General features: G+C 46.2%; 13 protein-coding genes across 13 annotated transcripts, besides 1 other annotated feature; 5 read left to right on the top strand and 8 right to left on the bottom strand.

The window, feature by feature from the left end:
- Window positions 1-70: 70 nt before the first annotated feature.
- Window positions 71-1,687, bottom strand: PNS1 (Pns1p; the record flags this gene model as incomplete). Its single annotated transcript, XM_037281485.1, has 1 exon — window positions 71-1,687. The coding sequence occupies one exon, from the start codon at window positions 1,685-1,687 to the stop codon at window positions 71-73; it is 1,617 nt and encodes a 538-aa protein (XP_037137380.1).
- A 570-nt stretch (window positions 1,688-2,257) lies between these two features.
- ISN1 (IMP 5'-nucleotidase) lies at window positions 2,258-3,589 on the top strand (the record flags this gene model as incomplete). The annotated part of the gene is made up of 1 exon (XM_037281484.1): window positions 2,258-3,589. The coding sequence occupies one exon, from the start codon at window positions 2,258-2,260 to the stop codon at window positions 3,587-3,589; it is 1,332 nt and encodes a 443-aa protein (XP_037137379.1).
- Window positions 3,590-5,773: 2,184 nt separating this feature from the next.
- Window positions 5,774-5,908: a sequence feature (FBA1 fragment).
- A 375-nt stretch (window positions 5,909-6,283) lies between these two features.
- Window positions 6,284-10,843, bottom strand: PDR5 (ATP-binding cassette multidrug transporter PDR5; the record flags this gene model as incomplete). The annotated part of the gene is made up of 1 exon (XM_037281483.1): window positions 6,284-10,843. The coding sequence occupies one exon, from the start codon at window positions 10,841-10,843 to the stop codon at window positions 6,284-6,286; it is 4,560 nt and encodes a 1,519-aa protein (XP_037137378.1).
- Window positions 10,844-11,196: 353 nt separating this feature from the next.
- ATG40 (Atg40p) lies at window positions 11,197-11,880 on the top strand (the record flags this gene model as incomplete). Its single annotated transcript, XM_037281482.1, has 1 exon — window positions 11,197-11,880. The coding sequence occupies one exon, from the start codon at window positions 11,197-11,199 to the stop codon at window positions 11,878-11,880; it is 684 nt and encodes a 227-aa protein (XP_037137377.1).
- A 61-nt stretch (window positions 11,881-11,941) lies between these two features.
- On the bottom strand, window positions 11,942-12,655 carry MRP20 (mitochondrial 54S ribosomal protein uL23m; the record flags this gene model as incomplete). The annotated part of the gene is made up of 1 exon (XM_037281481.1): window positions 11,942-12,655. The coding sequence occupies one exon, from the start codon at window positions 12,653-12,655 to the stop codon at window positions 11,942-11,944; it is 714 nt and encodes a 237-aa protein (XP_037137376.1).
- A 290-nt stretch (window positions 12,656-12,945) lies between these two features.
- RPB2 (DNA-directed RNA polymerase II subunit RPB2) lies at window positions 12,946-16,614 on the top strand (the record flags this gene model as incomplete). Its single annotated transcript, XM_037281480.1, has 1 exon — window positions 12,946-16,614. The coding sequence occupies one exon, from the start codon at window positions 12,946-12,948 to the stop codon at window positions 16,612-16,614; it is 3,669 nt and encodes a 1,222-aa protein (XP_037137375.1).
- A 240-nt stretch (window positions 16,615-16,854) lies between these two features.
- On the bottom strand, window positions 16,855-17,349 carry MRPL23 (mitochondrial 54S ribosomal protein uL13m; the record flags this gene model as incomplete). Its single annotated transcript, XM_037281479.1, has 1 exon — window positions 16,855-17,349. The coding sequence occupies one exon, from the start codon at window positions 17,347-17,349 to the stop codon at window positions 16,855-16,857; it is 495 nt and encodes a 164-aa protein (XP_037137374.1).
- A 259-nt stretch (window positions 17,350-17,608) lies between these two features.
- RPB7 (DNA-directed RNA polymerase II subunit RPB7) lies at window positions 17,609-18,124 on the top strand (the record flags this gene model as incomplete). The annotated part of the gene is made up of 1 exon (XM_037281478.1): window positions 17,609-18,124. One exon carries the CDS (start codon window positions 17,609-17,611, stop codon window positions 18,122-18,124), a length of 516 nt encoding a protein of 171 aa, XP_037137373.1.
- A 331-nt stretch (window positions 18,125-18,455) lies between these two features.
- Window positions 18,456-20,063, bottom strand: DIT1 (Dit1p; the record flags this gene model as incomplete). The annotated part of the gene is made up of 1 exon (XM_037281477.1): window positions 18,456-20,063. The coding sequence occupies one exon, from the start codon at window positions 20,061-20,063 to the stop codon at window positions 18,456-18,458; it is 1,608 nt and encodes a 535-aa protein (XP_037137372.1).
- A 687-nt stretch (window positions 20,064-20,750) lies between these two features.
- On the top strand, window positions 20,751-22,247 carry DIT2 (putative cytochrome P450; the record flags this gene model as incomplete). Its single annotated transcript, XM_037281476.1, has 1 exon — window positions 20,751-22,247. The coding sequence occupies one exon, from the start codon at window positions 20,751-20,753 to the stop codon at window positions 22,245-22,247; it is 1,497 nt and encodes a 498-aa protein (XP_037137371.1).
- Window positions 22,248-22,311: 64 nt separating this feature from the next.
- On the bottom strand, window positions 22,312-23,334 carry URH1 (trifunctional uridine nucleosidase/nicotinamide riboside hydrolase/nicotinic acid riboside hydrolase; the record flags this gene model as incomplete). The annotated part of the gene is made up of 1 exon (XM_037281475.1): window positions 22,312-23,334. One exon carries the CDS (start codon window positions 23,332-23,334, stop codon window positions 22,312-22,314), a length of 1,023 nt encoding a protein of 340 aa, XP_037137370.1.
- Window positions 23,335-23,585: 251 nt separating this feature from the next.
- Window positions 23,586-24,233, bottom strand: HPT1 (hypoxanthine phosphoribosyltransferase; the record flags this gene model as incomplete). The annotated part of the gene is made up of 1 exon (XM_037281474.1): window positions 23,586-24,233. One exon carries the CDS (start codon window positions 24,231-24,233, stop codon window positions 23,586-23,588), a length of 648 nt encoding a protein of 215 aa, XP_037137369.1.
- Window positions 24,234-24,461: 228 nt separating this feature from the next.
- On the bottom strand, window positions 24,462-26,360 carry UTP5 (Utp5p; the record flags this gene model as incomplete). The annotated part of the gene is made up of 1 exon (XM_037281473.1): window positions 24,462-26,360. The coding sequence occupies one exon, from the start codon at window positions 26,358-26,360 to the stop codon at window positions 24,462-24,464; it is 1,899 nt and encodes a 632-aa protein (XP_037137368.1).
- Window positions 26,361-26,541: the final 181 nt, after the last annotated feature.

The following is a 26,541-nucleotide window of genomic DNA, read 5'->3' as shown; positions in this document are numbered from 1 at the left end:
AATTTACCGCATTTGCCAGCTGTGGTAAATGATAACTCTATTTCATAGTTCTTGGTTGACGTCGTCATCCTTAGACGTCCTGGTGGCTTAGTTTCTTCAAAACGTCAGGGTATGCCCTGAAAATCTCATCGAATCTTTCAGGATAAGACGCCTGGAACACTTCAGGATCGTTACTGAGGGCGACAAAAAGCGTGGCAGTACCTGATCTTATGGTTTCGTTCGCAATGTTGCAGATTTGCAAAGCAATAACAAAGGAGAAAGCGATTAGAGTAGCATTGAAGCTACCTGAGAAATTATAAGCAGGCCTTGTAAATCTCAAGTAAAGGAAAGCTAAAAGAGCTGCCATGTAACTAGCGAATAGCGTGTACAATCCCAGTGCCACGCCGATTAAGTTATCATTTATCAAAGCATCCATACCCTTCTCTCTTAGCATGTACCAAGTCTCCTTTGCAGATTTCAAATACGGGCGACCATATAAGGCGACGAAACAGTAGGCGTAATGGTTAAAGTATGATGCCAACCATCTAAGGAAGCCAACAATCCAGTCGATGAAGATCAATCCTATCTGAGCCATGAATCCGCCCCCACTAGCCGCGACGCTTTGTCTGGCGAGCGTGATGAGCTGCCTCAGAGTCTCGATTATTGAGACAAGCAGAGAACCAAAGCAGATGGATCCGAAGCAATAGGTTATAGCCCTCTTGAAGGAACCGAACGCAGGCCATCTGGGCATTCCTTGATCCGATTTCGACATATAGTACCAGCTACCATAAACACCTGAGACTGTGCAATGAATGACATTCCTTATCACTTCACTGATGTAGTAACCGCAGAAGAAGACGAGAACGAGTAGGCCGATCTTCTTAGAGTTCGAGCAGCCGCCTCCACTGACATCACAACCCCCGTTCGAGCTCTTTGGATCGTACTTGATATAGGTTGCCACGATCACAGCTGAAAACAGCATTGCGAAAGCTCCACCGACCAACGTACCGAGGAAGGAGATCAATAGCGTCTGGGGACATTTTTTCATGGCATCGATGACTGTCTTGAGGACCGCAACGCTGAACGGGATTCTATATCTCATACACCAGTAGAACCAAGCCGTCATCAACGTGAACACCAAGAACACAATCCCGGCAGACCAGTATCTCAGAGCCAGGTACATGACAGCGGTGCCTAGACCTGCTAGGATGTTAACAGTCATTCCACAGTAAATGAAGAACTTTGGGAACATGCGGCACAAAACAATCCCCACAACAGAGAAGACGATAGCAACCACTCCCGCAAACACAAGCAAGATCGCAGAGTTCGTATTCAAAGTCCCCGTATTATTGGCCGTGTAAATCCCAGACCCGGTTTGCGAGTACGTCTGAGCCCAAGCCCTTAAAGTAATACCTGCAATTACAATAAACCCTCCGACACACAGCAAGAAGAAAATTGTAAAAGGCCAATCGTTCCACTTAGGCTTGTCATCTGTCGGGAATGCCTGTTCAAAACTGCCAATAGGAGCTCCTTCCCCAGGGGCATTCAAGTTATAATACTTGTCCTGCCTGAACTGATACTGCTGATTATTTTCACCTTCTGGCTGCTGCCCATAGTAGTAATTGTTCTGACGCTCAACATCCCCACCTGCCTCGCCGCTGCTATGACTCGGAGGTGGCCTACTTGGTGGTTGGAACTGCTCACTCATCTCTCTGATCTCTCTGATGATTTTGCAAACGCCAATGCGGGACCAATGCTCCTTATATGTGTCTTTTATACTAAAATTGTTGGCTTGTTTGTAGTGTTGATATTTGCTTGGTTTTTGCGATGCAACAACACCCTTATTGCACCACCACGCAGGGCTGAACAGCACTTAACCATATAAAAGGAGGCCTTTTAACTGGTTTTCGAGCACCTAGAAGGGTCAAGCTGATGTAGTTGAGCCTTCCTCGAGAGTTGCAGGTCCGCCGGAGTGGTTTGGAGCCGATATCATGCTGGAAGCCGATACAACCGGGTTTGCAAGAAAAGAGTTCTCGAAGATTTAGCCGTGGGAGCCGAAGAGAAGACAAGTCCAGATGTCGGGGGCAGAGAGCAGCTGGATTGGGACAGGACGTTAATGAGAAGAATGGCTGGCATGGAAGTGGTTGCCATGGGATACCAGGAGGGCGGGTAACGACGTTCTTTATAGGAGCAGTTGACAGCACTGGCTGTATATATTGATAATGGGCCCCACGTTTGGTCAGAGACCACCGTTAGCTGTTCTTTTGGACCAGCGAGCATGTCTTCGAGGTATAGGGTTGAGTACCATTTGAAAAGTCACCGCAAGGATGAGTTTGTGGAGTGGATCAAGGGATTGCTAGCGACGCCGTTCGTGCTGCATGCAGTTTCGCACGATGTGGACGATTTGACGACCACACAGAGGGTGAGGTCGCAGTATGCGGAAATATTCAAGGATATTGAGGGCCTGGTCTCGAACAAGATCGATTTTGACTCTAGAAATGGTCAGCTGGAGGAAAACGACGACAGTGAGGTAAAGTACGATTTGATAGGCAAGTCCCGGTTGAACCAGCTGGTTCCAAGCATCGGTAGTTTCTTTACAGAGCTTCCCCTCGAAAAGGCGTTCCTGTGGGAAGACTCCCAGAGGGGAATATCTGAGCGTAGAATGGTGGCTCCGAGCTTTAACGATGTTAGAAGGATATTGAATACGGCACAGCTCTTCTATTTCGCCGATAAGAGAAAAAAATACCATTATAACCAATTGAAGCTGGTCACTTTTGATGGGGATGTCACTCTGTATGATGACGGTGGGTCGCTTGACTACACAAACCCTGTCATCCCTTACATTGTTAAGTTGCTGCAGAACGACATCCGCGTTGGGATTGTCACCGCGGCTGGTTACGATGAACCATCGCAGTATGAGCGCAGACTGGAGGGCCTCATTGTTGCGGTTCACGACTCTTCAAGTTTATCGTTGGAACAGAAACACAACCTGACAGTTATGGGAGGCGAGTCGAATTATCTGTTCCGTTATTATGAGAACGAGGATAATAAATTTGGCTTCAGAACAATTGAGCAAGACGAGTGGATCCTTTCCCACATGACGGAGTGGGATCAGTCAGATGTGGATCAAACACTTGATTTCGCTGAAAAGACGCTCCGCAGTCTCAAGGACAGATTGCACCTCCCGGAAGAGACAGCGCTCGTGAGGAAGAAAAGGGCAGTTGGCATCGTGCCTGGTGAAAGATATGATCCGGTTGCGCAAAGGCGAGTTCACGTAAAGCTTGAGAGAGAGCAGCTTGAGGAAGTCGTTCTCACTTTGCAGGCTACCCTTGAAACCTTCCCGCCGGCCAGACGCATTAAATTTAGTTGTTTTGATGGTGGTAGTGATGTTTGGTGCGACATTGGTGGCAAAGATCTAGGATTGCGTGTGTTGCAGAACTATTACAGCCCTGAAGATCCTATCAGGCCCAGTCAAACTTTGCATGTGGGAGACCAGTTTGCGCCTGTGGGGTCTGCAAATGACTTCAAGGCCAGATTGGCGGGTTGCACGCTATGGATCGCATCCCCCGCGGAAACAGTGTTTTTTCTTTCTCGCCTTGGGTTTTCGTAATTTTTTACTGTCTACGGACCGTACTAACCTCAAACTTCACAGTCTTGGTGTCGGACCCACAATATGTAGCAGTCGGTAACAGCATGCTAGCGAATTGACAACTCCACTGATTGTAAAACCCCCCCAGTACGGGGGCCGAATACATATGGCAAATACAACGGATTTAGTGATGAATACAGGCGCGAATACATCGCTACGCGTTAAATGAGAAGCGGAATGCGTGAACGAGTTCATCACTGCCCTTGTACCATGTCTACCTCGCGGGTCACAAAGCTGGGCGAGATGCTGCCGAGGCCATTGGCTCGTTAGCTAGCTCTCTATAGCGATATAGCAGCCTGGGATTAATCAATTGGCCATTACCGGCATCATCTGACTATAGACATCCTTCCACAAGCGTTGGATTGTACGTCCTTCGGTCAAATCCAGGTTTCCGGAAAGGTTTGCCAACACTTTTTAAGTGGGTTTTATGACAAATGAGTAGCTTAAGCAAACTGTCAATGAAGTGACAAGTGATTGAAATGCAAGCTTTAAAGCTTGTCAGTTGAGCATGTTCGGGTAAAGAGTCATGGGTGCCTTAGCTTTGTCTTGGCAACGATCCAAATTCAATAATAAAACGATGAAACCCAAACGCCTTGGCGAGCACAGTGATAGGTCGCTTCCGCATCAGATGCTGCAAAACGATCGAGGCTTATTTGTCTCTCTCGGTTCTTCCATCAAAGTGAGAGATAGTCGGATGTTTCATCATTATCGATAACTTAGAATAACAGAAATAATGACGGGGCAAAATGGCCTGACAATCTTTCCCTCACGACCTTATGGCATTGTTTGATTTTGAAACAGCGTACCACTACATTGCGCCATCCCTGTAGTGTATAAAAGAGCGACTGATTTCGTCTCATTCGGCCAGTCATGGTTAAATGAAGCAATGCAGACTAATGAACGGTGATCCAGAATTCATTGGTGGTTTGGTACCAGGTACAAAGATTTTCCTAGCCAACTGGAAGACCGTGCCAATTGAAGTCATCAAAGTTGGCGATGAAGTGCTTACATCTCATGGAGGTGCGGCAAAAGTCGAGGCTGTGTTAAAAGGTGACCATGATTTGGTCACAGTTCAACAAAAGACCAATCACCGCGCACACCTGAAAGATCCCTCGGTGGGGAAACCTTATGGCATAATCGAAGTGACATGCTCCAAGAGACAGCAACTGGTCTTGAAGACAAAGCAGAGGATCAAGATAGCCAAGAGTGGGCGTAGAGGTAGGGAGGTTTCCGTGTCTCAGCTGGCTGATCATCAAACAGCGGATGGTCGAATTATCAAGATCATCAAGGAAAATGCAGACGATTCCCTCTGACAACCGAGACGTCGAAGATTATGGACCACGTAAAGCCAATGGTGTTGCGGAGCGAGGGAAGATACTTCAACTGGCAATGTGAGGCAGATGATTTACGGTACGTTAACAAAAGACGACTGGCTCCTCTAAGATGATTTTACACCTATATCGATAGAGATACCAGTCTTGGAGCTTTGAAGATGATCCGGAAGAACAAGACGATGGCACATTGAATTTTGGCACGTTGAGATTTAATATTATCGAAGGTTGTAAAGATGCTGTCATAGGACTGGTACTGTCAGGTACCTCGAACCGGACTTTTGTCACCGATGATCAGATTGTATGTGCAAGTGCCGAATTGAGTACGGAAAGACTTGAATCAAGACCGTATTTCAGAAGGAGGTGCCTATCATGCCGTACAGAAACGACACCAAAGTGGTGCAAGGTTCCCTGGTTGGGGTATGTTCTAGACAGGATATGCCTCGCTTGTTCGACACGTTATTCGCGCACTCATATGCGTTGTAGTAACGATCTCTGCAACTGGGTCTTCAGGCTCAGAGTTCAAAAGGGAAAAAAGCCCAGATGCAAGAAAAGGCAAGTTGCAAAGATCGTTACTCGCCAATGTGAGCGATGTGGAAGTACTCCGTTGCAAGAGGGAAATCCCTAGGGAGAAGTGTTTTTGAAATCCGTTTTTGATTCAAGCCAATCAGTTCCACATACAATCTGCTCATCCGTGACAAAAGGGAAGTTGTTCGACGGATCATCTTCAAAGCTCTACATTATACCTGATAAATAGTCATTGCTTCGTTTCACAAGAGCATCTGATCAGTATCGACCTGAGTGTTTCGTGGGAGGAAATCCCTCGGGAGAAGACAGCCCAAACAAGAAGTACTTTGACCCAAGAGTCTGGGTCAGAGAGGGCGAAAAGACCATGTCCAAGAGAATTGCCGTTGCCTTGGAAGACTTCAGAACCACCAGCACTTTGTAAATGAGTTTTATTATGACTAAATAAGTTTACTTTTGTTAAAATGATTGACGTTTAAGCAAAGGTGTTTTGAGCATGAATTTTCATTCACTTAGCCAGCTTAGCCTTTGAGTTTGGCCAACTTTAAATATTTCAGATGTCAAAGAACCACCAGCGACGCACTGCAGAGGCCGACGCCGCCTTTGTCCTTCCCCACATCAACGTAGGGCGTGTCGAAGCTGTTTACCAACCTACACAGACTCTTATCAGAGTAATCGGAAGTTACCGAATATTTCAAAAAGAAGGCTAATTATTTGTCTGTATAAATAGTAAATAGACAATAAAGAAATTAACAGTTGAGGAAGTAATTTACAGGGGTATTGAAATTTAAAAGGCTGATCATTTTTTCGATTTTTCTTCCTTCTTCTTGCAGATCTTGCCTTTCGATTTTGGCTCTCTTGCTAACCAATAAAAGAAGACGGCGGCAACGTAGTTGAACACAATGAACGATATGAAAATACCATAGTTCCTCCATCTGTGACTGTACTTGCACCCGAGAGTCGCTAAGAAATCATTAGTGTAAGAGAATTGACAAAATTGGCATACGTCGGTCGCATTAGGGTCTTGCAAATAGCCAGTACCTGCCTTTTGGATGTACGGTGCCATATATTCACCGCAAGTCTGTCCAGGAACAGGTGTAAATTTGATTAGTTCGTAATCAGAGCATGTGACATTCACATTGGCGATACCCAGAGCCAAAAAGGCTTCAATCAAGTAAGTCAATGGATTGCATCTGTACATGAAAATCCAGAAACGAGGAATAACATCTTTCGTCACCATGACACCACAGAAGGATAAGCACATCGTGAACAACAGTGATGCCAAGTTTGCTGCAGTTTCTGCGAGCTCCATGAAAGAGATACACAGTACACCCATGGATCCAATGTAAACGTAGAAACCAATCGAAAACAGCCAAAATAGGGCACCTCTTTCATGCAATTGGCCAGCGGCAGAGGCGTTGGAATAGAACCCGACAGCATAGTAGTAGATTAGATATGCTAAAGTACCGGCGAGGATATTCCAAGGAACTTCTACCACTATTTGAGACACAATGAATGCTTTCCATGAGAAAACCCTAGACGAGCGCTCCCTGGCCTCGTACAAATTCCTTTGTTGAACGAATAAAGGCAGATATTGTTGCAGAAGATTGTTGAAGAGAACGGTGAACATGAAGATGGACAACATTTGATTCTGCAAACCCTGAAGAGATCTGTCCGCTTTGAAAAAAGTGAAACCAATGAAAAGATTGTCGAAGATCGTCAATGCAAACTTAGCCCATAAGTACCCAGGAGATCTGTAATACTGTTGGAATAAACGGAGGCAAACTAATTTTATCTGGTAAAATAGAGGTGTTGCATACGATTTATGCTTTTCGGAATCATCCATCAAAGAAGTCGTCTTGTTTGGAAGTTCTCTTTCCATTTGATCCAGTTCTTGTCTGACGGCTTTGTACTCATCAGAGCTTCTCCAAACTTGATGGTAATCTTGATTGGCGTGACTGCCGGGAGCTGCACCGACGACTTCCAGCATCCACTCCGCGGGATTTGCATCGGGTGGGCACTTGTGAGCTCCATTGCGCTCGAAGTAGTCGATCATGGTGTGACATCCATCACCCAATTCGCCAAAATAGACTGTCTCACCGCCACGTTTCAAAAAGAGCAAGCGATCAAATTCTTGCATCAACATAGCTGAAGGTTGATGAATTGTACACAAAATGGCTTGGCCGTGATTAGCCAGCTTCTTCATCAATTGACAGATAGACCAAGCAGTTTGAGAGTCCAAACCAGAAGTGGGCTCATCTAAGAACACCAAAAGAGCAGGTTTAGCGACCAACTCTACCCCAATAGTTAATCTCTTTCTCTGCTCAACGTTCAGACCCTCACCGGCAACGCCGACAACGGCGTCAGCGTAAGTTTCCATCTCCAAGACCTTGATAACCTCTTCTACGTACCTGTCCTTCTCCTCGGTAGGAACGCTCGCAGGTTGACGTAGGTAGGCGGAAAATTTCAAAGATTCTCTGACGGTGGCAGTCGTTAGATGTAAATCTTGTTGTTGACAGTAACCGATGGATCTTGGAAAAGACTCATCACGTAGATTGCCATTAACAAAAATATTACCGGTGATCACACCCATAGTAGTCCTCTCGGCCAAACAGTCTAACAGAGTAGTCTTACCTGCACCAGATGCACCCATCAAAGCAGTAAGAGTACCTGGTTTGACCCAACCATCCACGTTATTCAGAATTCTTCTAGTTTCTTTCTTGATTTGAACTTCGTAACAAAGATCTCTCCAGTGGAAGATCGCATCCGATTTGCTCAAACCAACGTCATCCTCTGAAGAAGTAAGAGACTCTGAAGAGTCCTGTAATAACTTACGATCAGTGACAGTAGAAGCGATCCCACTTCCCTTTTCGATATCACCTCCAGAGTTGGGTTGACTCAATTTCTTCTGCTTCTTCAATCTGCGAACAACAGAGAGTGGAAAGACCAGAATTTCACCATTTTGCTTGGCTCCCTGATTAACTTCAGCGAGGAAGAGATAGACCGCAAAGAAGAAAATAGCATAGGCCATACCTACACCGAATCCACGCCATTTGTGTTTGTTGTAATAGTTATAACTAGTCTTTAGGAAATCATCACCGAGAACACTAGACGCTCCTGGGATGGATCCAACGGCCGAACAGACCCTTTCTGTGCCAGTAATATTTTGGTAGGCTGGTCCAGAGGGAACGAATTGCGCGCAGGGAAACTCTCTGCCATGGAACTCATTCACCATTAGAGATTCAAAAAGATAAGACAGCGGATTAATATACCAAATCCATTTAGACCAACCCAACATCTTTGTTTCTGGAACTGCGAAACCAGTAAAGATTGCTAAAGCCAGCAATAACATAGCGGCGGGAACCATGGCGGCGGATAAAGTCTTGGTCAAGGAGCCAACGCATCTGAACAAATGGGACATTGTAAAAGTGGCCACGATGTTAATTAAGAAATAAAAGAAAAATCTGCCAGCATTCCTTCTAAAGTTAACCATGAAATAAAAGATGATGTTGAAACAGACGGCGGTCATCAATTTGGTTGGGATTTCAGAAAGCACTGAAGCAAATGCGTCTGCACTTGGATGATATAATGAATAAGTTCTATGCTTTTCAGTGATAGGTCTAGCCTCGTAAAGAGAGAAAATTTCCAATAGAGACGAGAAAGCATTAAACAGGAGACCAAAGAACATGGCAGAACCACGGAAATAGAAAGTTGCTGTTGAGTCACCTTTCATAACCTGGTAAAACATGGAACCAAGAATCAGTGCCATTACCGAATTACCGATCACTTGAAATAATGCAATCGCTGAACTGTTTCGTATTCTCCACACGTTTCTGATCAGCAGGTATTTAACCTGCATCATATAACTTACCATGTAAGGAGACGACGCACGAGCTCTCTTCGACTGACTTGCAATGTGGGATTCCTTAATACGAACACGTTCTTCCTCGTCATTCTCAGCCATCTTGGCATCAATCTGCGCAATCAGTTTGCGGTACTCTGAAGAATTTCTCCAATAATCAGACATTTCCTTAGGCGTTTGTGGAACTCTGATTCCTTTCTTGATAAATTCCTCATTAACGATTCTCTCGGCAGGACTTGTCACTGCAGTCAAGAAATCCGCCGTAGTTTGTCTATCTGGGCAAACGTAACCCATTTCTTGGAAATAACGTTTTGCGTCCTTTGCAGGACCGAAATATATTTGATAGCCACCATCCAGCACACAGACTTTATCGAAAAGATCATAAGCATCCTGAGAGCACTGGTAGATGGCCACAGCAGCGGCAGTATTAGCGATATCCGCTTGTGTTTTCAAAGCACGAACAAACTCCAAAGCCGTTGCCGAGTCCAAACCTCTAGTAGCGTTATCCCAACATTGGAACTTGGAACCACAGATGGCCACTTCAGCGATCGAGACACGCTTTCTCTCACCACCTGAGACACCTCTAACGATATCGTTACCAACTTTAGTGTTTCTGGTATGAGATAGACCGTAGGTAGCCATGGCAACCTCGGTCATGTGGTGGGCCCAAGCTTCACGGGACACGCCTTTCACACGGTTCGCTGGCGTCTTTAAACGAGCCACCGTGAGTAACGTCTGGTACACGGTCAAATGAGGCAAATGGATATCTGCCTCTGCATTGTAAACTACTTCGCCTCTGAAATGCTTGTTGATATCCCGTGGCGAGATTCCCTTGTAGGAGACGTGGGACTCCTTCGAGATCTTGAACCCGTGAGTATTGGAAGAAATCGATTTCAACAGCGTTGTGCAACCGGAACCCGGTCTACCAAGCACGACCAACAATTCGCCCGGATTGAGCAGCCCATCCATGGGCTTCAAGATCTCAAACCTATTAACCTCCTTAGCAGGAGTAATGGCTCTGTATGCCTGCCCCAGGTATTTCTTTGGAGCATTCACGAAGGTGCTTTGATACGCCACGTCAGCGGACGCTCCCGATGCCGAGAGGTCACGCCAACAACAATCCAACGAATAAGGCTTGAAATAATCGGGGTCCTCATGCGACAACCGCGACATATTCTTGATCCACTGGGCACTTACAAACTCATCAGACTTAGGATCCAATCTAGCATCGTATTGTGCATCGCTCTCGCCGTCAAACACAGGGTTCACACCCGCCCGGGAGCGCACTGAGAACAAAGATTGTGCGTCTCCCCGCTCAACGACGGCTCCATCATCTGCAGTATGACCACCAGCACCAATAGACCCACTCGCACTCTGTTCGGTCAACGTTCTAGCCAGCTGCCGCACCTTTTCCTGTGCCTTGACGTCAAAACCGTTGTAAACGGGCACATCGGAAGACCCGGACGAGTTGTCCTGCGGCTCTTCAGGTAAACCCATCGTTGCGGATGCTGTCTAAACTGGTGATTCGGATCTCATCGTCAGCAACAATCCCACCATTTGCGATAGTCTTTATATAGACCACCCACCGGGTCTATGATGGTTATAGAAAACACTCTGCTCATTTGCAGATCCATAACAAAGGCGCACCCTGCTTCCGCGGATTGCTTAATCTGCGTCACCAGGCTGTGTTCATTCCGCGGTTCCTCCGTGGAACCATCGGGGTCGTTACCCGCTCTTCGGGGTTCCACAAGGGGCGACAATATCTACAATGGCAGTCCAGTAAAGCAGCGAACAACGATGAGATGAGCTAGTCAGAGCAGGTTCCAAGGGCTTCTAGAGTGTTGCTGATAATGATAGTGAGCTCGCTGATGTATCTAATCTCCGTGATAGTCCCGCTGCTGGTGACCGTGGAGACTCTAACCATGGTTTGTAGGAGCAGTGGCGCTTCTGCGTCCGCGGTGGACACCCTCGTTTTGCAACTCAAGTATTGGTGTCTGTATGCGATTCTGTTCGGAGCGGTGCCGGCGAGCTTGAGCCGGGCGGTGCTCGCCACCGTGCCGCTGGCAGGGCTGGCGCTGTTGGCGGCTGCCACTGCCGTCACAGCCGAGCTGTTGCGAGACTTTACGCGGTTTGCGCAGAGTCAGGACACTCGGTTCATGTTTCTGTTCAATAAGCTTAGTGATTCGAACGTCTCTTGGTGGCAATGGTTTAACTATGCGGGCGCTTATGACGAAAACAACACCGCGCGGCTATTTGTGTTTGGGCAGTTTACGCAGTTTTGCGTGTCGTTGGCGAACAGATTGCCCGTGGCGCGGACGCGACTGCTGGAGAGCTCGTTCGATGCTTTGCAGCAGTGGTTAGTAGCGTTTGCCCAGGTTGCTGGGCGGCACTGGAAGGCCAGGATGCGACATGTCGCTGATCGTAGTGGTAGTGGTCGTGCCTCTTGTAAAAGCTCGAGTCCCGGGAGCTCTAAATACGCAGAGGGTTACGACCTGCTGGAGGATTTCCTCGAGGATACCAAGAAAGGACAGTAGTGATGATATTTTTTTAATGTTTAGTAGCGCGCGCGCAGTTCTGGTAAGAAAACGTATCTATTTACAGGTTCACGTATTTGTCGAGTTGAGAAAGTTGGTCGTAGCGCTTGAGTTTGTTGCGAGTGGCGTGTCTTGTGTTCTCCATCTCACGACGTAGTTGCTTGGGGATGAACGGCTGGGCAACAGGCTGGAACGGTCCGACGGCTCCGCCGAACGCCTTGGAGGGTTTAAAACTGTCGGAGCCCAGACGGAAGGCGTCTTCTCGGTAAAGTTTGACGTTTTCAGTCATAGTCTCGTCCCACATGGCATTGTCCTTCTTCGAGGGTTCTTCGGGCCAGACAAAGGGCTCGGCCATATCAATGGTCATTTTCTTGATTTGCGGAGCCCTGTATCTGGGCAAGGACGGCGTTGCCCTAGTGTATTTGCCGTGGAGGAGCTGCGTGGTAATGTTCATGGCACGCAGGCCGTAGACATGGAACAGGTAGTCTCTCAGGTCCAGCTTGTTGAAGGATTTGGGAACGATGAATTTGGCTTGATACGGGGTGTGCTTCGCATTGGGTCTTAGAAGGATCACGCGGGCCTTGGGGAAATATAGCTTGGTTCCACCGACTTTGAAATGAGCATCTCCGCGCTCGATGGCATCCCTGGACCACTTTAGGATTGTATCGCTCACCCTCTCTTTGGGCTCTACCACGGTAGCGAGCGGTCTGATTCCGACAAGACCAGCGGCTCGACTCAGTATGGGGGAGGTCTTATTCGCAATAACACGCGTCATGGCTGCCACAGACGTCGGGACCACTGTCTGCTGAGGCCAAGGTCTGAGAGTCAGAGTTCAACTTTGAAGAGTAGTAAGATTTGATTGTCTTGAAACTTGACGTATATAGTGACAACGTGTGAAGTGATTTGAAATTTTTTATCAAAGGTGGCAAATGCTAAGAGAAGAAGGCTCTGATGGCCACTTAAAGATAGGGTTTGTGTAGCGAGTAGGATCCTTGAGAGTGGTGGGGGTTTGAATTGGAGCAGTGGGAGCTTGTGAGTGAGATAGGATACGGAACAATAAAGACCATGTCCGCTGGAGACGAAGATTACTACAACGAAGATCCCTACGGGTACGAAGATGAAAACTCGCCGATCACCGCTGAGGACTCCTGGGCAGTAATATCTGCATTCTTTCGGGAGAAAGGTTTGGTTTCGCAGCAGTTGGACTCCTTCAATCAGTTTGTGGATTACACTTTGCAGGATATCATCTCGGAAGATTCGACTTTGATCCTAGAACAGTTGGCACAGCATACTACAGAGTCTGATAACATCAGTAGAAAATATGAAATCAGTTTCGGGAAGATTTACGTGACAAAACCGATGGTTAATGAGTCTGACGGTGTCACTCACGCGTTGTATCCTCAGGAAGCACGTCTGCGTAACTTGACTTATTCGTCCGGGTTGTTCGTTGACGTTAAGAAGAGAACACACGAAGCTGTGGATATCCCTGGAAGAGAATTGAAGTATGAACTGATTGCCGAGGAATCAGAGGATGATAACGAAAGCGGCAAAGTATTTATCGGTCGTTTACCCATCATGCTGAGGTCCAAAAATTGTTACCTGAGCGACGCCACTGAATCCGACCTGTACAAGCTTAAAGAATGTCCCTTTGATATGGGTGGTTATTTCATTATCAACGGTTCTGAAAAAGTTTTAATCGCCCAAGAGCGTTCGGCAGGTAACATTGTGCAAGTTTTCAAAAAGGCGGCGCCTTCACCTATTTCACATGTCGCAGAGATCAGATCGGCGCTCGAGAAGGGCTCCAGATTCATCAGTACTTTGCAAGTTAAGCTCTACGGTCGTGAAGGAAGTTCGGCACGCACCATCAAGGCGACACTTCCGTACATCAAACAAGACATTCCCATTGTTATCATCTTTAGGGCTTTGGGCATTATACCCGATGGTGAAATTCTCGAGCACATCTGCTACGATGTCAATGATTGGCAGATGCTGGAAATGTTGAAGCCGTGTGTTGAAGATGGTTTCGTTATTCAGGATCGTGAAACTGCACTGGATTTCATTGGCCGTCGTGGTACAGCCTTAGGCATTAAGAAGGAAAAGAGAATCCAATACGCAAGAGATATATTACAGAAGGAGTTTCTACCGCATATCACTCAATTGGAAGGTTTCGAAAGTAGGAAGGCCTTCTTCCTCGGTTATATGATCAATCGTTTATTGCTTTGTGCATTAGATCGTAAGGATCAAGATGATCGTGACCACTTCGGTAAGAAAAGATTGGATCTGGCTGGTCCATTGTTAGCCCAACTTTTCAAGACTCTTTTCAGGAAACTGACGAAGGATATTTTCCGTTACATGCAAAGAACCGTCGAAGAAGCTAAGGACTTCAATATGAAGTTAGCTATCAACGCAAAGACAATAACGTCGGGTTTGAAGTATGCTTTAGCAACAGGTAACTGGGGTGAACAAAAGAAGGCGATGTCTTCTAGAGCAGGTGTCTCTCAAGTGTTGAATCGTTATACTTACTCATCGACTCTTTCTCACTTAAGAAGAACAAATACCCCTATTGGTAGGGATGGGAAACTAGCAAAACCTCGTCAACTACATAATACTCACTGGGGGTTGGTCTGTCCCGCTGAGACACCGGAAGGTCAAGCTTGTGGCTTAGTCAAGAACTTATCTTTGATGTCCTGCATCTCGGTCGGTACAGATCCAATGCCAATCATCACCTTTTTAAGTGAATGGGGTATGGAGCCGTTAGAGGATTATGTTCCTCATCAATCTCCAGACGCTACCAGAGTTTTCGTGAATGGTGTTTGGCATGGTGTTCACAGAAACCCAGCAAGATTAATGGAGACTCTGCGGACCTTGAGGCGGAAAGGTGATATCAATCCAGAAGTCTCAATGGTCAGAGATATCCGTGAAAAAGAGCTGAAGATTTTTACCGATGCTGGTAGAGTGTATAGACCTCTATTCATTGTGGAGGACGATGAAGCCCTTGGTCAGAAGGAGCTAAAGGTTAGGAAGGGCCATATCGCGAAGTTAATGGCGACTGAATATCAAGATATCGAGGGTGGTTTCGAAGATTCAGAGGAATACACTTGGTCATCATTAATCAACGAAGGCTTAGTTGAGTACATTGATGCTGAAGAAGAGGAGACAATCTTGATCTCTATGCAACCCGAGGATTTAGAGCCTGTTCAAGAGACTCCAGAGTTCGATGAAGACGACGATTTGGCTAGACGTATTAGAGCTACTCAACATGCGACGACATTCACACATTGTGAGATCCATCCTTCAATGATCCTTGGTGTTGCAGCGTCAATTATTCCTTTCCCTGATCATAATCAATCCCCACGTAATACCTATCAATCTGCTATGGGTAAGCAAGCCATGGGTGTCTTCTTGACCAATTATAATGTTCGTATGGATACGATGGCGAACATTTTATATTATCCACAAAAGCCTCTAGGGACAACTCGTGCTATGGAATACCTGAAGTTCAGAGAATTACCGGCCGGTCAAAATGCTATTGTAGCCATCGCATGCTATTCTGGTTATAATCAAGAAGATTCCATGATCATGAACCAATCATCCATCGATCGCGGCCTCTTCAGATCTCTCTTCTTCCGATCTTACATGGACCAGGAGAAGAAGTACGGTATGTCCATTACGGAGACCTTTGAGAAGCCACAACGTACCAACACCTTAAGAATGAAGCACGGTACTTATGACAAGTTGGATGACGATGGGTTAATAGCGCCCGGTGTCAGAGTGTCCGGTGAAGACATCATCATCGGTAAGACCACTCCTATCTCCCCCGATGAAGAAGAATTGGGTCAGAGAACTGCATATCATTCGAAGCGTGATGCTTCGACACCTTTGAGAAGTACTGAAAATGGTATTGTTGATCAAGTTTTGATTACAACCAATCAAGATGGTCTTAAGTTCGTCAAAGTACGTGTCAGAACCACTAAAATTCCTCAAATTGGTGATAAGTTCGCATCGCGTCATGGTCAGAAAGGTACTATTGGTATCACTTACGGAAGGGAGGACATGCCCTTCACCGCAGAAGGCATTGTCCCTGATTTGATCATCAACCCTCACGCTATTCCTTCTCGTATGACAGTTGCGCACTTGATCGAGTGTTTGCTGAGTAAGGTCGCAGCACTGTCTGGTAATGAAGGTGATGCATCACCATTCACAGATATCACAGTGGAAGGTATATCAAAGCTTCTGCGCGAGCACGGTTACCAATCTCGTGGCTTTGAGGTCATGTATAATGGTCACACCGGTAAGAAACTAATGGCTCAAATTTTCTTCGGACCAACGTATTACCAACGTCTGAGACATATGGTCGATGACAAGATCCACGCAAGAGCTCGTGGACCAATGCAAGTCTTGACGAGACAGCCAGTGGAAGGTAGATCCAGAGACGGTGGTTTGAGATTCGGCGAAATGGAACGTGACTGTATGATAGCGCATGGTGCTGCAGCCTTCTTGAAGGAAAGACTAATGGAGGCTTCAGACGCATTTAGGGTACATATCTGCGGCATTTGTGGGTTAATGAGTGTCATCGCCAAATTGAACCATAATCAGTTTGAGTGTAGGGGCTGTGACAACAAGATCGACATCTATCAAATTCAAATTCCTTACGCGGCGAAACTGCTCTTCCAGGAGCTAATGGCCATGAACATCACTCCTCGTTTGTACACTGATAGATCAAAAGATTTTTAAAGCAAGTGAAGGACGAAACTCAAGATAAAATAATCCATGAATGATAATGACTTTTGAACCTTTGATCGAATCTTTCCATCTATCTCGCAGCGTCGATCTTGTCCATATTCAGATTGCTTTCGTGAGATTCAGCGGAAGATTCTGAAGGTCCCTCATAAATACATGTAATATATAGACTTTTCAAAGGTTTTTGAATCCCAGGGAATCGTTACTATACACAAGATAAACAGTCTCCAACCATCATTCAGACTTCCCATCAACCCTCACCTTGTCCAACTTAGCTTGCACGTATGGTTGCTCGTATGCAAACGCAGTAATGTTCTGCTTGTACGGGTGGTCCGCTCCATCAAACACCTTCAATCTCTCCAACCTAGGTTTACGCAGCTTATTCTTGGGCAGCATACCGCTAACAGCACGCTTTAGTACTTCTCCAAACCCTTTATCTGCAACCACTTTTTCCATCGGAGTCAGCTTCAAATGGCCAGGCTTTGTCGAATGCGACCAGTACTTTTTCTGTTCAAACTTCTTACCGGTAACCCGTAAGCTCTGGCAATTCGTCACCACCACATAATCTCCGCAATCCTGACTTTGATGGTACACCGGTTTGTGTTTTCCAATTAGCGTTATGGCAATCGCAGATGCCAATCTACCAAGCGTCCTTTTGTCCCTGGCGAGATCTACATGGTGCCACAGACGTGCAAAAGCTAAAGATGTGTGGCCAACTTTCTGAGACATCTGCAACTAACACTGGATTCGGTATCGAACTGCCGCTAGCTTGGCTCTTCAATGACTTAATCTTGAAAGCTCTTGATCAGCCATTAATGCTTGAAAAATCGATATCATTTCACACGGAAGTGAAATTTCAGCTGCCTTGACAGAAGTTGACCAAACTCTGAAAGCATTTAAGTTCAACAGCGATCAATTGACGAAGAATAGGATCCATTCGGGGCTTTGGGAGGACAATTGCATCAGCAGGCTTGTTTAGAATCTAGAAATGTTTTTTGTTAAGGATCTTTCGCTGAATATCACCCTTCATCCGTCGTTTTTTGGTCCCCGTATGAAGGATTACTTGAAAACCAAGCTTTTGCAAGAAGTTGAGGGATCGTGTACCGGTAAATTTGGCTATATCCTTTGTGTTTTGGATTATGATACGATTGACATTGAACGTGGTAGAATTTTGCCTACGGATGGATCTGCGGATTTCACCGTTAGATACAGAGCCGTGGTTTTCAAGCCTTTCAAAGGTGAAGTAGTCGATGGGGTTGTTGTTTCTTGTTCACAACACGGGTTTGAAGTGCAGGTGGGTCCAATGAAGGTTTTTGTCACCAAACATCTGATGCCGCAGGACTTGGTGTTTAACGCCGGCTCGAATCCGCCATCTTATCAGAGCTCCGAGGATGTCATCACGATCAAGAGTAGGATTCGGGTCAAAATCGAGGGTTGTATCAGTCAGGTGAGCTCGATCCACGCGATCGGCAGTATCAAAGAAGATTATCTGGGCGCTATATGAGCTTTTGGCATTTCAAACGCGCACCGCAATACTAGCTGTTCGCCGATGGCTTCAGTTCCCTCCGATGGGTTGGGCTCTAACGCCGAATGGACGCGATTGCCCCATGCGCTTACGCTTGTTGAGACTTACGGGTGAAGTTAGAGACCAAAGAGGGGCCAGAGCTACGTAACAGCTAGCTAATTAACGATAATGAAAAGGGTTTTGAAAAAAGAGGCCGACGACTGTCTGAAAGTTAACAGCTCGCAAATATAACAACCATGAACAAAAGTTGGTGAAACATTTATCAACAGAAACACTGCAATAATGAAAAAGAAAACGCCGATTATTCAGGTTACTCGAACTTTCTGATCCTATAATGTCCGCCTTCACCAAGTTCGAGACTTGTCTCGACCCATTGTCCCACATACGAACCATTTTCTAGAGCTTCCTTGACGACGCTTGCCTTCGTCAGAACGTAATGGTTATCGTCAACCTTCACAACACAGTTATGCCATGGCGTTGGAATGTGCAGGAGGTCTTCAAATTTTGGCTCCTCCAAGTCATCCAGAGACTTGACAATGCGACACTGCTCCGAAGAGATAACTTTGATACCGAATTTTGGGCCACTGTTTGTGTGAGCATGAATTGACAATCTCATGTGATGTGGGAAAATTAGCTCCACAAGGTTGGAATAGGCATCATTTCTTCTGATCATATTGAATGCGATCCTAGAAATTGTCTTTTTAAAACCCTTCCTCGAGCTGCCCTCAAAGTACGACAGACGAGAGAGATCTTCCAGCATAAAACGGGAGAAACCCCTATACAGGTGCAATCTTGGATGACCGTCGATGCTAATCTGTTTTCTGAGTCTTCCGTCATCTGTGTCACAACCTCTCATCAAGATGCCCCTGGAGACGTCGGACACAGGGCAAATTTGGGTACCCGTCAAATGGTCGAGCTCCACGTCTGCAATCCATTCAGTCTTGAATTTGGAAGCTGCAGCACCACTGAAGAACAAATCATTCAACCCGCAGAAACCGATGGCGTCGACACCAGGAATTTTAATCTTCTCGTACAGTTGGTGCAACTTGGCTGTATAACTGCTGACAACGTCGTCGTCAACTCCAATGCAGTCAGAAAAAACGTGGCCATCGCTCACAATCCAAATTTTCATTCCAGGTGGATATACTTTTTGCGCATCCTGCGTAGCCTTCATGAGTCTTCGCAATGCAAATTCTTCGCCCTTGTCTGGATATATTCCTCCAACTTTATCAGAATTGGATGACTTACAAGGGAACGCTGGCAAAACACACTCGATTTTCAAGTTCCTGTCGGTGAAATACTTGGCTCGCTTGATGAAGTAATCACGTCCTCCAGCCTCCCACTGGTCATCGATAATAGTGTTTTTCAAGCTTTCTTGAAAAAAATCAGCAAATTTCTCATGATAACTCTGGCCAGCATTTGCGCTTTCGAATGGTACTCCACTGAGCGCAAGCCGTGTTTGATCCAATATGTGAAAGATAAACCAGTCATTAAAATCATTTTCATTCTCTATGGTGGTTATACAGCCCCTGATTTGTGACTCACCTTCCTTCATGTATTCCGAGACTTTGACTGGCAATCCTAAAGAATTGGTGAAACGGTCAGCAACATCTGATGGCACAATGTATTCAACCAAATTTTCACTGATCGAAGATTCGGTTGGCTCGGTACCCTGAAGATATTTGAATAGGAGCTCCCATTCCTGCTTAATTTTGCAATCTTGCTTCTCTTCTATAGAGTAGTAAGCTGCATCCTCTGGGTTCCTCGCATATAGAGCCAAGAATTTGCTATACGTTGAAAGGTCACTCAGATTATGCGGAATTGCGATGTCCTCTTTGGCGCTGAGCACTGCTTTTTTCAACGTGGCACCTGTGGGCTTTCCTTCCGTGATCGGAATGAATTTCTCGATAATTGTCATTATTGTTAATGTCTCTAGCTTTCCAGCTTGAGTATACGCAACATGATAAGAATTATAAGGCACCAATAATTAATATCAACATTATTCGCCGAGTTCCCCTTCAATTTATACGATTCATGATAGCAAACAGAAATGCTCGAATTTGTGCTAGCCAAACATCGTTTCTTCAGAATAGAGAACTAGCCCATCGATAGAAACACGTTGTTTCTGAACTTGTTGAGTGCCAGAAACTAGAAACTTCCTAACATATCTTCAAAGAACGACTGTCAATTGGATACGAGCCTTCCACACGCACAGGGTAGCATGTCTCCAAGGTAAACATACCTAAAATTAGAATTGTTCATTGTGTTCACCGATGTTTCTCTGTTTTTTTTTTTTTTGTTCCTTATGTCAGCTCCAAGCTATTAGACAACCGCGAGAATTTTTCTTGGTTTGTTGGAGAGGACCTTATAATTAAGCTCATACTTTGCGCTAGTCGGGTCCTGACCACAGCTTGTTCTGGCTTTATTCCCTTTGCCATTATCGAGAAACTTCGAGGATTGCCGTCGCCATTATTTTTCGTGACGCACAGACAGAGGTGACAGAAAAATATAAAACGTCACCAAGTAATATTGAAGTACAGTTATCAAATTACAGCAATATCACCGTCGTTGGGGCCTCACAAGGAGCCAAACAGCCAATAAAAAAATGACTTGGGCCGCCGCTCTGATTTCTGTCTTCTTTATCCTCGTCGGGCATTTGATCTTCAAGATCGTTGTTCCGCCGCTCAATTTTCCAAGAAATATTCCAACAATACCATTTTATGTGATCTTTTTACCCTCAATTATGAACATTGATCAAAGGAAACTTTATGATATGTATTTAAGAGAACCTCTGGAAAAATACGGTGCTGCTAAGCTCTTCTTTGGATCGCGCTGGAACATCATCGTAACTAGACCGGAGCTTATGGCACATGTCTTCAAGGAAGAGGATACTTTTGCGAAAAGTGGTAACCAGAAAAAGATTCCTTATGCTGTTATCGCCGCCTATACTGGGGATAATGTTATCAGTGCTCACGGTCAGGTTTGGAGGACTTACCGCTCCGTTGTCACGCATGGGCTTCAGCATTTTGATGAAGCTCCATTTTACAATAATGCGAAATTGTTCTGTGATGGGATCGAGAAGATGAGTAAGATGGATGATAAGAAACGTCAGGATATTCTTATGGGTCCTTTGATCCAGCGTTTGTGCCTCGACAATATATCGCAGGTTGCTTTAGGCTTTGATTTCGGTGCCTTGACCCAGGACGATAATCAGCTCCATAAACATTTGACGAATATCAAGAAACAAATTTTCCACCCATTTTTCCTGACTTTCCCCTTCCTCGACTTACTTCCTATTCCATCTAGACGGAAGGCTTTCAGAGACGTTGAGAGTTTTCGTAAACAGCTTGTGTCAAAAGTACAGGAGCAATTAGTCAAGAATTACAAATTCGAGCAAACGTCCTTTGCATCGAGCGATTTAATTCGTGCCTATAATAATGAGGTTATCGACTACAAGCAACTGACTGACAACATTGTGATAATTCTAGTTGCTGGTCACGAAAATCCACAAGTCCTGTTGACAACTTCGTTGTATCTGCTAGGTAAATACAACGAAACTTGGCAGCGCAGACTCAGAGCGGAAGTGGACGCTGTCAACGGCTCTAAAGAGCTCTCCGAACTTCCACTACTGAACTCCTTTATATTCGAGGCTATCAGGTTAATGCCACCACTTAATACAATTATAAACAGGAAGACAACTAAAGCCTGCCGTTTGGGTCCTGAAATTGTCATACCAAAGGGGACTTATGTCGGCTACAACAACTTCGGAACTAGTCACGATCCTAAATACTGGGGATCTGACGCGGATGAATTCATCCCCGAGAGGTGGGGAGACGATATCCAGACCATCTTCAAGAATTGGAGACATGCTAAGAACGCATACATGATGACCGCTTTCCACGGTGGACGTAGAGCATGCTTGGGAGAGAAGTTAGCGTTAACAGAGATGAGAATTACTATTGCAGAAGTTCTTAGAAGGTTTGAATGGACACTAGCACCAGATTGGCAGGAAAGAATGACTCCTGCCGGTCCCCTGAGTCCGTCCAATCTGAAGTTACTTTTCAAAAGACGTTTGGAGCCCAAAGAGTCTTGCTCTCTGTGACTTGAGGTTATTATTATGCTCAGTGGTTATGTATTATAAGTTCTTTCTAATTCTTAATGCGTTGCTAACGCCCTCGTTCAATAGTCGATGCCTGTTCCGCTTGGTTCAATGCATTGTAAACTTGCTCCCAGAAATACTCGATATTAAGATCAAACCCCACCATAATACCAGCTCCTTCAGAAAGCTCATATTCCTTTTCGATGCAGGTTTTTCCCAAATCTGGGCTGTTTTCATGCTCGACGGCGTAAATGTCCAATCTCCTGTAGCTGAACTGAATAACCGAGGATGCTTCCCAGCCGTAAAACTCTAGCAAAGGCATTAGAGTCAAGGGATCGTGTGTGGGCGGATGGTCAAAGCCCTGGGCATCCTTGTAACAATGCTCAAAAAATTTAAATAGTTCATAAAACAGCTCGCGCATCTTACTTCTGCCATTAGCATGGATGCGTTCCTGTACTTCAGCGGTAGCAATTGCCTTATGTGTGACGTTCAGAGGCAGCAGTATACACTTATTCTTGATGTCAGGATCACTGAAGATGAAATTTGCCGCATGTGGATCAATCCAGATGTTAAACTCTGCTGAATCATGGGAATTACGATTACCAACATCAAACCCTCCACCCATGATGCTGATGTACTTGATCAATTTCTTCAGATGTGGTCGATCGCGCAGAAGGGTCGCAACAGAGGTCAAGGCACCTGTCGAAACAAGGCTTATCTCGCCACCGTAGGCCACTATCGCCTTCTCCATGGCATCCAGATAGCTTTCCTTAACGTTCAGCTCACAATCTGGAACCGGTAGCAAGGTTGTTCCATCGAGACCTGAAGCACCATGCACATCGGAAGCGTATTCCGGTTCAAGTACCCATGGTTTCTTGGCGCCAGGATAAACCGTAACCTCATGCCCCTTACCGAATGCCGTAATCACCGATCTGGCATTATAGGTCGTGTTCTCCAAGGGGGCATTGCCATAAGATGCACTTAGACCGACTAACTTGAAAGCCGGATGGAAGCAGCTGAGAAGGATCGCTATAACGTCGTCATGTCCAGGGTCACAGTCCAGCCATATAGGGATCGCACTGATAGTCATACTGAGATAGACTCCTGCTTGTGCTTTCTGTGACAGCTACTCAAGAAGCATTAGCCTACGATGAGTTGACAAATCAACGCCCCAGCACCTCTTCACGTGGAAGGCTGGATCTCCTCTGCTCTCAGAGGTTCGGCTACGAGTTTGATTGCAGATTTGATTACGGGATCTAATTTACATCTGTGTGAATATGCTCTGCATTGCGGCCAATCAGTCATAGAAGCACCTTGGAGGACGATCCGATTCTCATCAATCTATGGCAGAAACACGTCGTTGCCCTGCTCAACGGCCATCTTAGTGTGATACACGATGTCTTTGGACTCCCAAGGGTATGCCAGCCATACGTCTGGCACTGTTCTGGCGGCGAAATAACGCTTGCTGTCCTCCAAGATCTCCGGAGGAAGATCGGCCCGCTTTGGCTTCTTCTTGTCGTGCAACACAAACACTCCAAAGGTGGTCTTGAACTCCGGATTTTTCTCGACATCGATTCCCTTTGCCTTGGCCTGCTCATCCGCATCCTTTTGCAGCTCGCTCAAAGCATAGTGCAGCGTTGTACGGGTATCGTCGACTTCGTCGACAATCAACACATTCTTGCCCACCAAGTCAAGCTTGCATTGCTCGTAATCGATCCATTGAGTTCTATGCACCTTGACCCCGATTTGCTCGACTGTACCACCCGCAGCAGTCTGCACATTCTCATATAGCGACACAATGATGGCAAAAATCCTGATATTGGGCGTGTTGGGCTCTCGCAAAAACGTACGCAAGATTCTTGCTGGAATGAACCCACCACCGCCGATGGCAATGATGATATCGGGGTTAAAGTTCCTGATTTTTGGAGCGGTTTCTTGACATAATTGGTGAACGTTGTTATAAGAAATATACACCTTCTCCTCAGACATTCTCGACTAAAGCACTATTGCAACCACAACCGACGAGATCCAGAGCTCAAGCAAATTCAATAGCAGTAGCAACCCTCGATGGTTCGAATGTTAATGATAGATACGCTTCGAGATGAGATATAAGATATCAAATTTCGTTCATAATGATAGTTCAGGTCACGTGGACGTGATAGTCAAGAACTGCCAGTATATAAAGGATTCTGTTTGAAGGTCTATTTGGATAGTCTATCACATTTCTACGTCGCTGTAGCCAGCCTCTTCGTTATCTGAGGCTTCAAGATCCTCCGGGTGGTTGCCAGCGGCGAGACCGTTGGGTAAATCATCCTCGCTTGCGTCGCTCTCATCGTATTCGTAGTCGTCCTCGCCGTCTTCTATCAGTCCTGCGTCGTCTAGCTCTTCGTTGTACTCGACGTCAGCTTCGTCATCGTCGTCTTCGTCTTGTTGGTTCGCCTCGTCGTGCAGAGAGGACGTTCTTATTACAGCATCGTCGATATTGTGGATGGGATGCAGTCTGTTTAGTACCGAATCGAGTCTTGTTTCGAGCGCCAGGAGCCGTGGTAGCAAGGCTGAACGGCCTTTCAGAGTGGAGTGCAGTGAGGATAGTGAAGACATGAGGTTGGGGATGGTCACCAGATAGCCACCGTGAATGATCAGACACCACTTGACCCACACATTCAGCGCGCCCTGGCGATGGGTCTGGCGAGCGATGCGCTCCGCCAGCCGCTCGAGAAGGATAACAGCCAACGCCGGCCGCAATCTGAATATGGTGTCCCTGATGACCTTTTCGTCGCGGTTGTTAAGTACCGTCTCCAGCAGGGAATGGTCGCTGGACTGAAGCGCTTGCGAGAGAACGATGGTAACGGTACCTGCCGTTGTGGCATTGCTGCTTTTTTTCTTCGAGACATGCATTGTCGCCAGCTCCAATTTATCGGCCAACGATTCTGTCGCATTGTCGACGTCTTCAGACTCCCGTTGTGACACCTCCTGTTCCCACTGTTTGATGGCGTCATCGACATGCTTGAAATTATCGCCGTGGGTGATCCTGACATTGCCCTCCCTATAGCCTGTCACAGCGGAAACCTCTTTACCATGCAAAGAGCGGTCGTCCTTCCCGGAGCGCCCGTCTGTGGCGGCGGCCACGTCGAAAGTGTACTGTATGGGCAGCTCTTGCCATTTGAGATGTGCAAAATACGGTATCGTAGCGTTTTGCAGCCAAACCAGATTGATAATATCGCCGTTTATGGAAACGTTCAAAACCGGCAGTCTTGACACATTCCCGTTCAGGTTATAGTTCACATTTATCGCCTTCGTGCACTGCTTGGAGATGTTACCTCTTCTCTTCTTGTTCGCCACATTGCTCACGAGGGGATTAGCAAATATCTCCACACCCTCCTCTGTAGTGACGGCTATGGAGTGTTCTCCCGAATGGGAGAACTCCAACACCTCCGACTGCAACACCAGCACGCTCTTCGTAGAGCCGGTGTCCAGGTCGTAAACGTTCAGAAACCTATCATTTGCGGCCCCGGTCACAAAGTAATCCTCTGTCAAACTGACCAAGTGTGTCACCGGAGTAGTGTGGCCTGGAAACGTCTGTACGACCGTCTTGGTATCGACGTCGACAAGAAAGACCGAATGCGATGCGACCAGCACTTTCCTGGAATCATCCCCCAGCGGACAGATACGATTCAACGCGCTACACGAATCCACTTGGAACTGCCGCTTCAGACTCAGATCGTCCAAACCGAACTGATAAATTCTGTCCTGCGCGTCGACGCACCACAGCGTGTCACCACTCTTGCTCACAGCAACGTCGTTCACCTGCGAGCCATTCCCCGTCGACAATTTGTGAACCACTTCGTTGGCTAACGGCGAGTAAATCCAAATCTCACCGTTGTTCAACGCCAAAAACACACACACAGTATCGGTACTGACCAGTCGTCCCCACTTCAGGGCGCACACCTTCAAATTCGAGTCATCAAGATACAATACGTTCTCATTAATCGCCGTCCCACGCTCTGCCAACTGCACGCTTACCCGCTGCTTGTTCAGCACCACTGTCACGTAACAAAGATATCTGCCATCGCAATCGTACTCAGAAGCAACCACAGGCAAATCTAGAGCGGACATCACACGCTCAAACCGCCTTTTCCAGCTCTACCACCCTCCTAGCCGCATCTCATCGCATCTCATCGACTCTTATAGCCTGCCATATACTGAAATTTCTAAAATTTTTCACCTTCGTACAGAACGACCACACCTCCAAGCTGTGAAGAAACCCTTAGCCAGCACCAAGCAGCTATAAAGAGGG

Source organism: Torulaspora globosa, chromosome 1, assembly GCF_014133895.1.
Source record: "Torulaspora globosa chromosome 1, complete sequence".
Taxonomy (NCBI): domain Eukaryota; kingdom Fungi; phylum Ascomycota; class Saccharomycetes; order Saccharomycetales; family Saccharomycetaceae; genus Torulaspora; species Torulaspora globosa.
The sequence above is the reverse complement of the archived record's forward strand: the minus strand, read 5'-3'. Positions and strand labels throughout refer to the sequence as shown.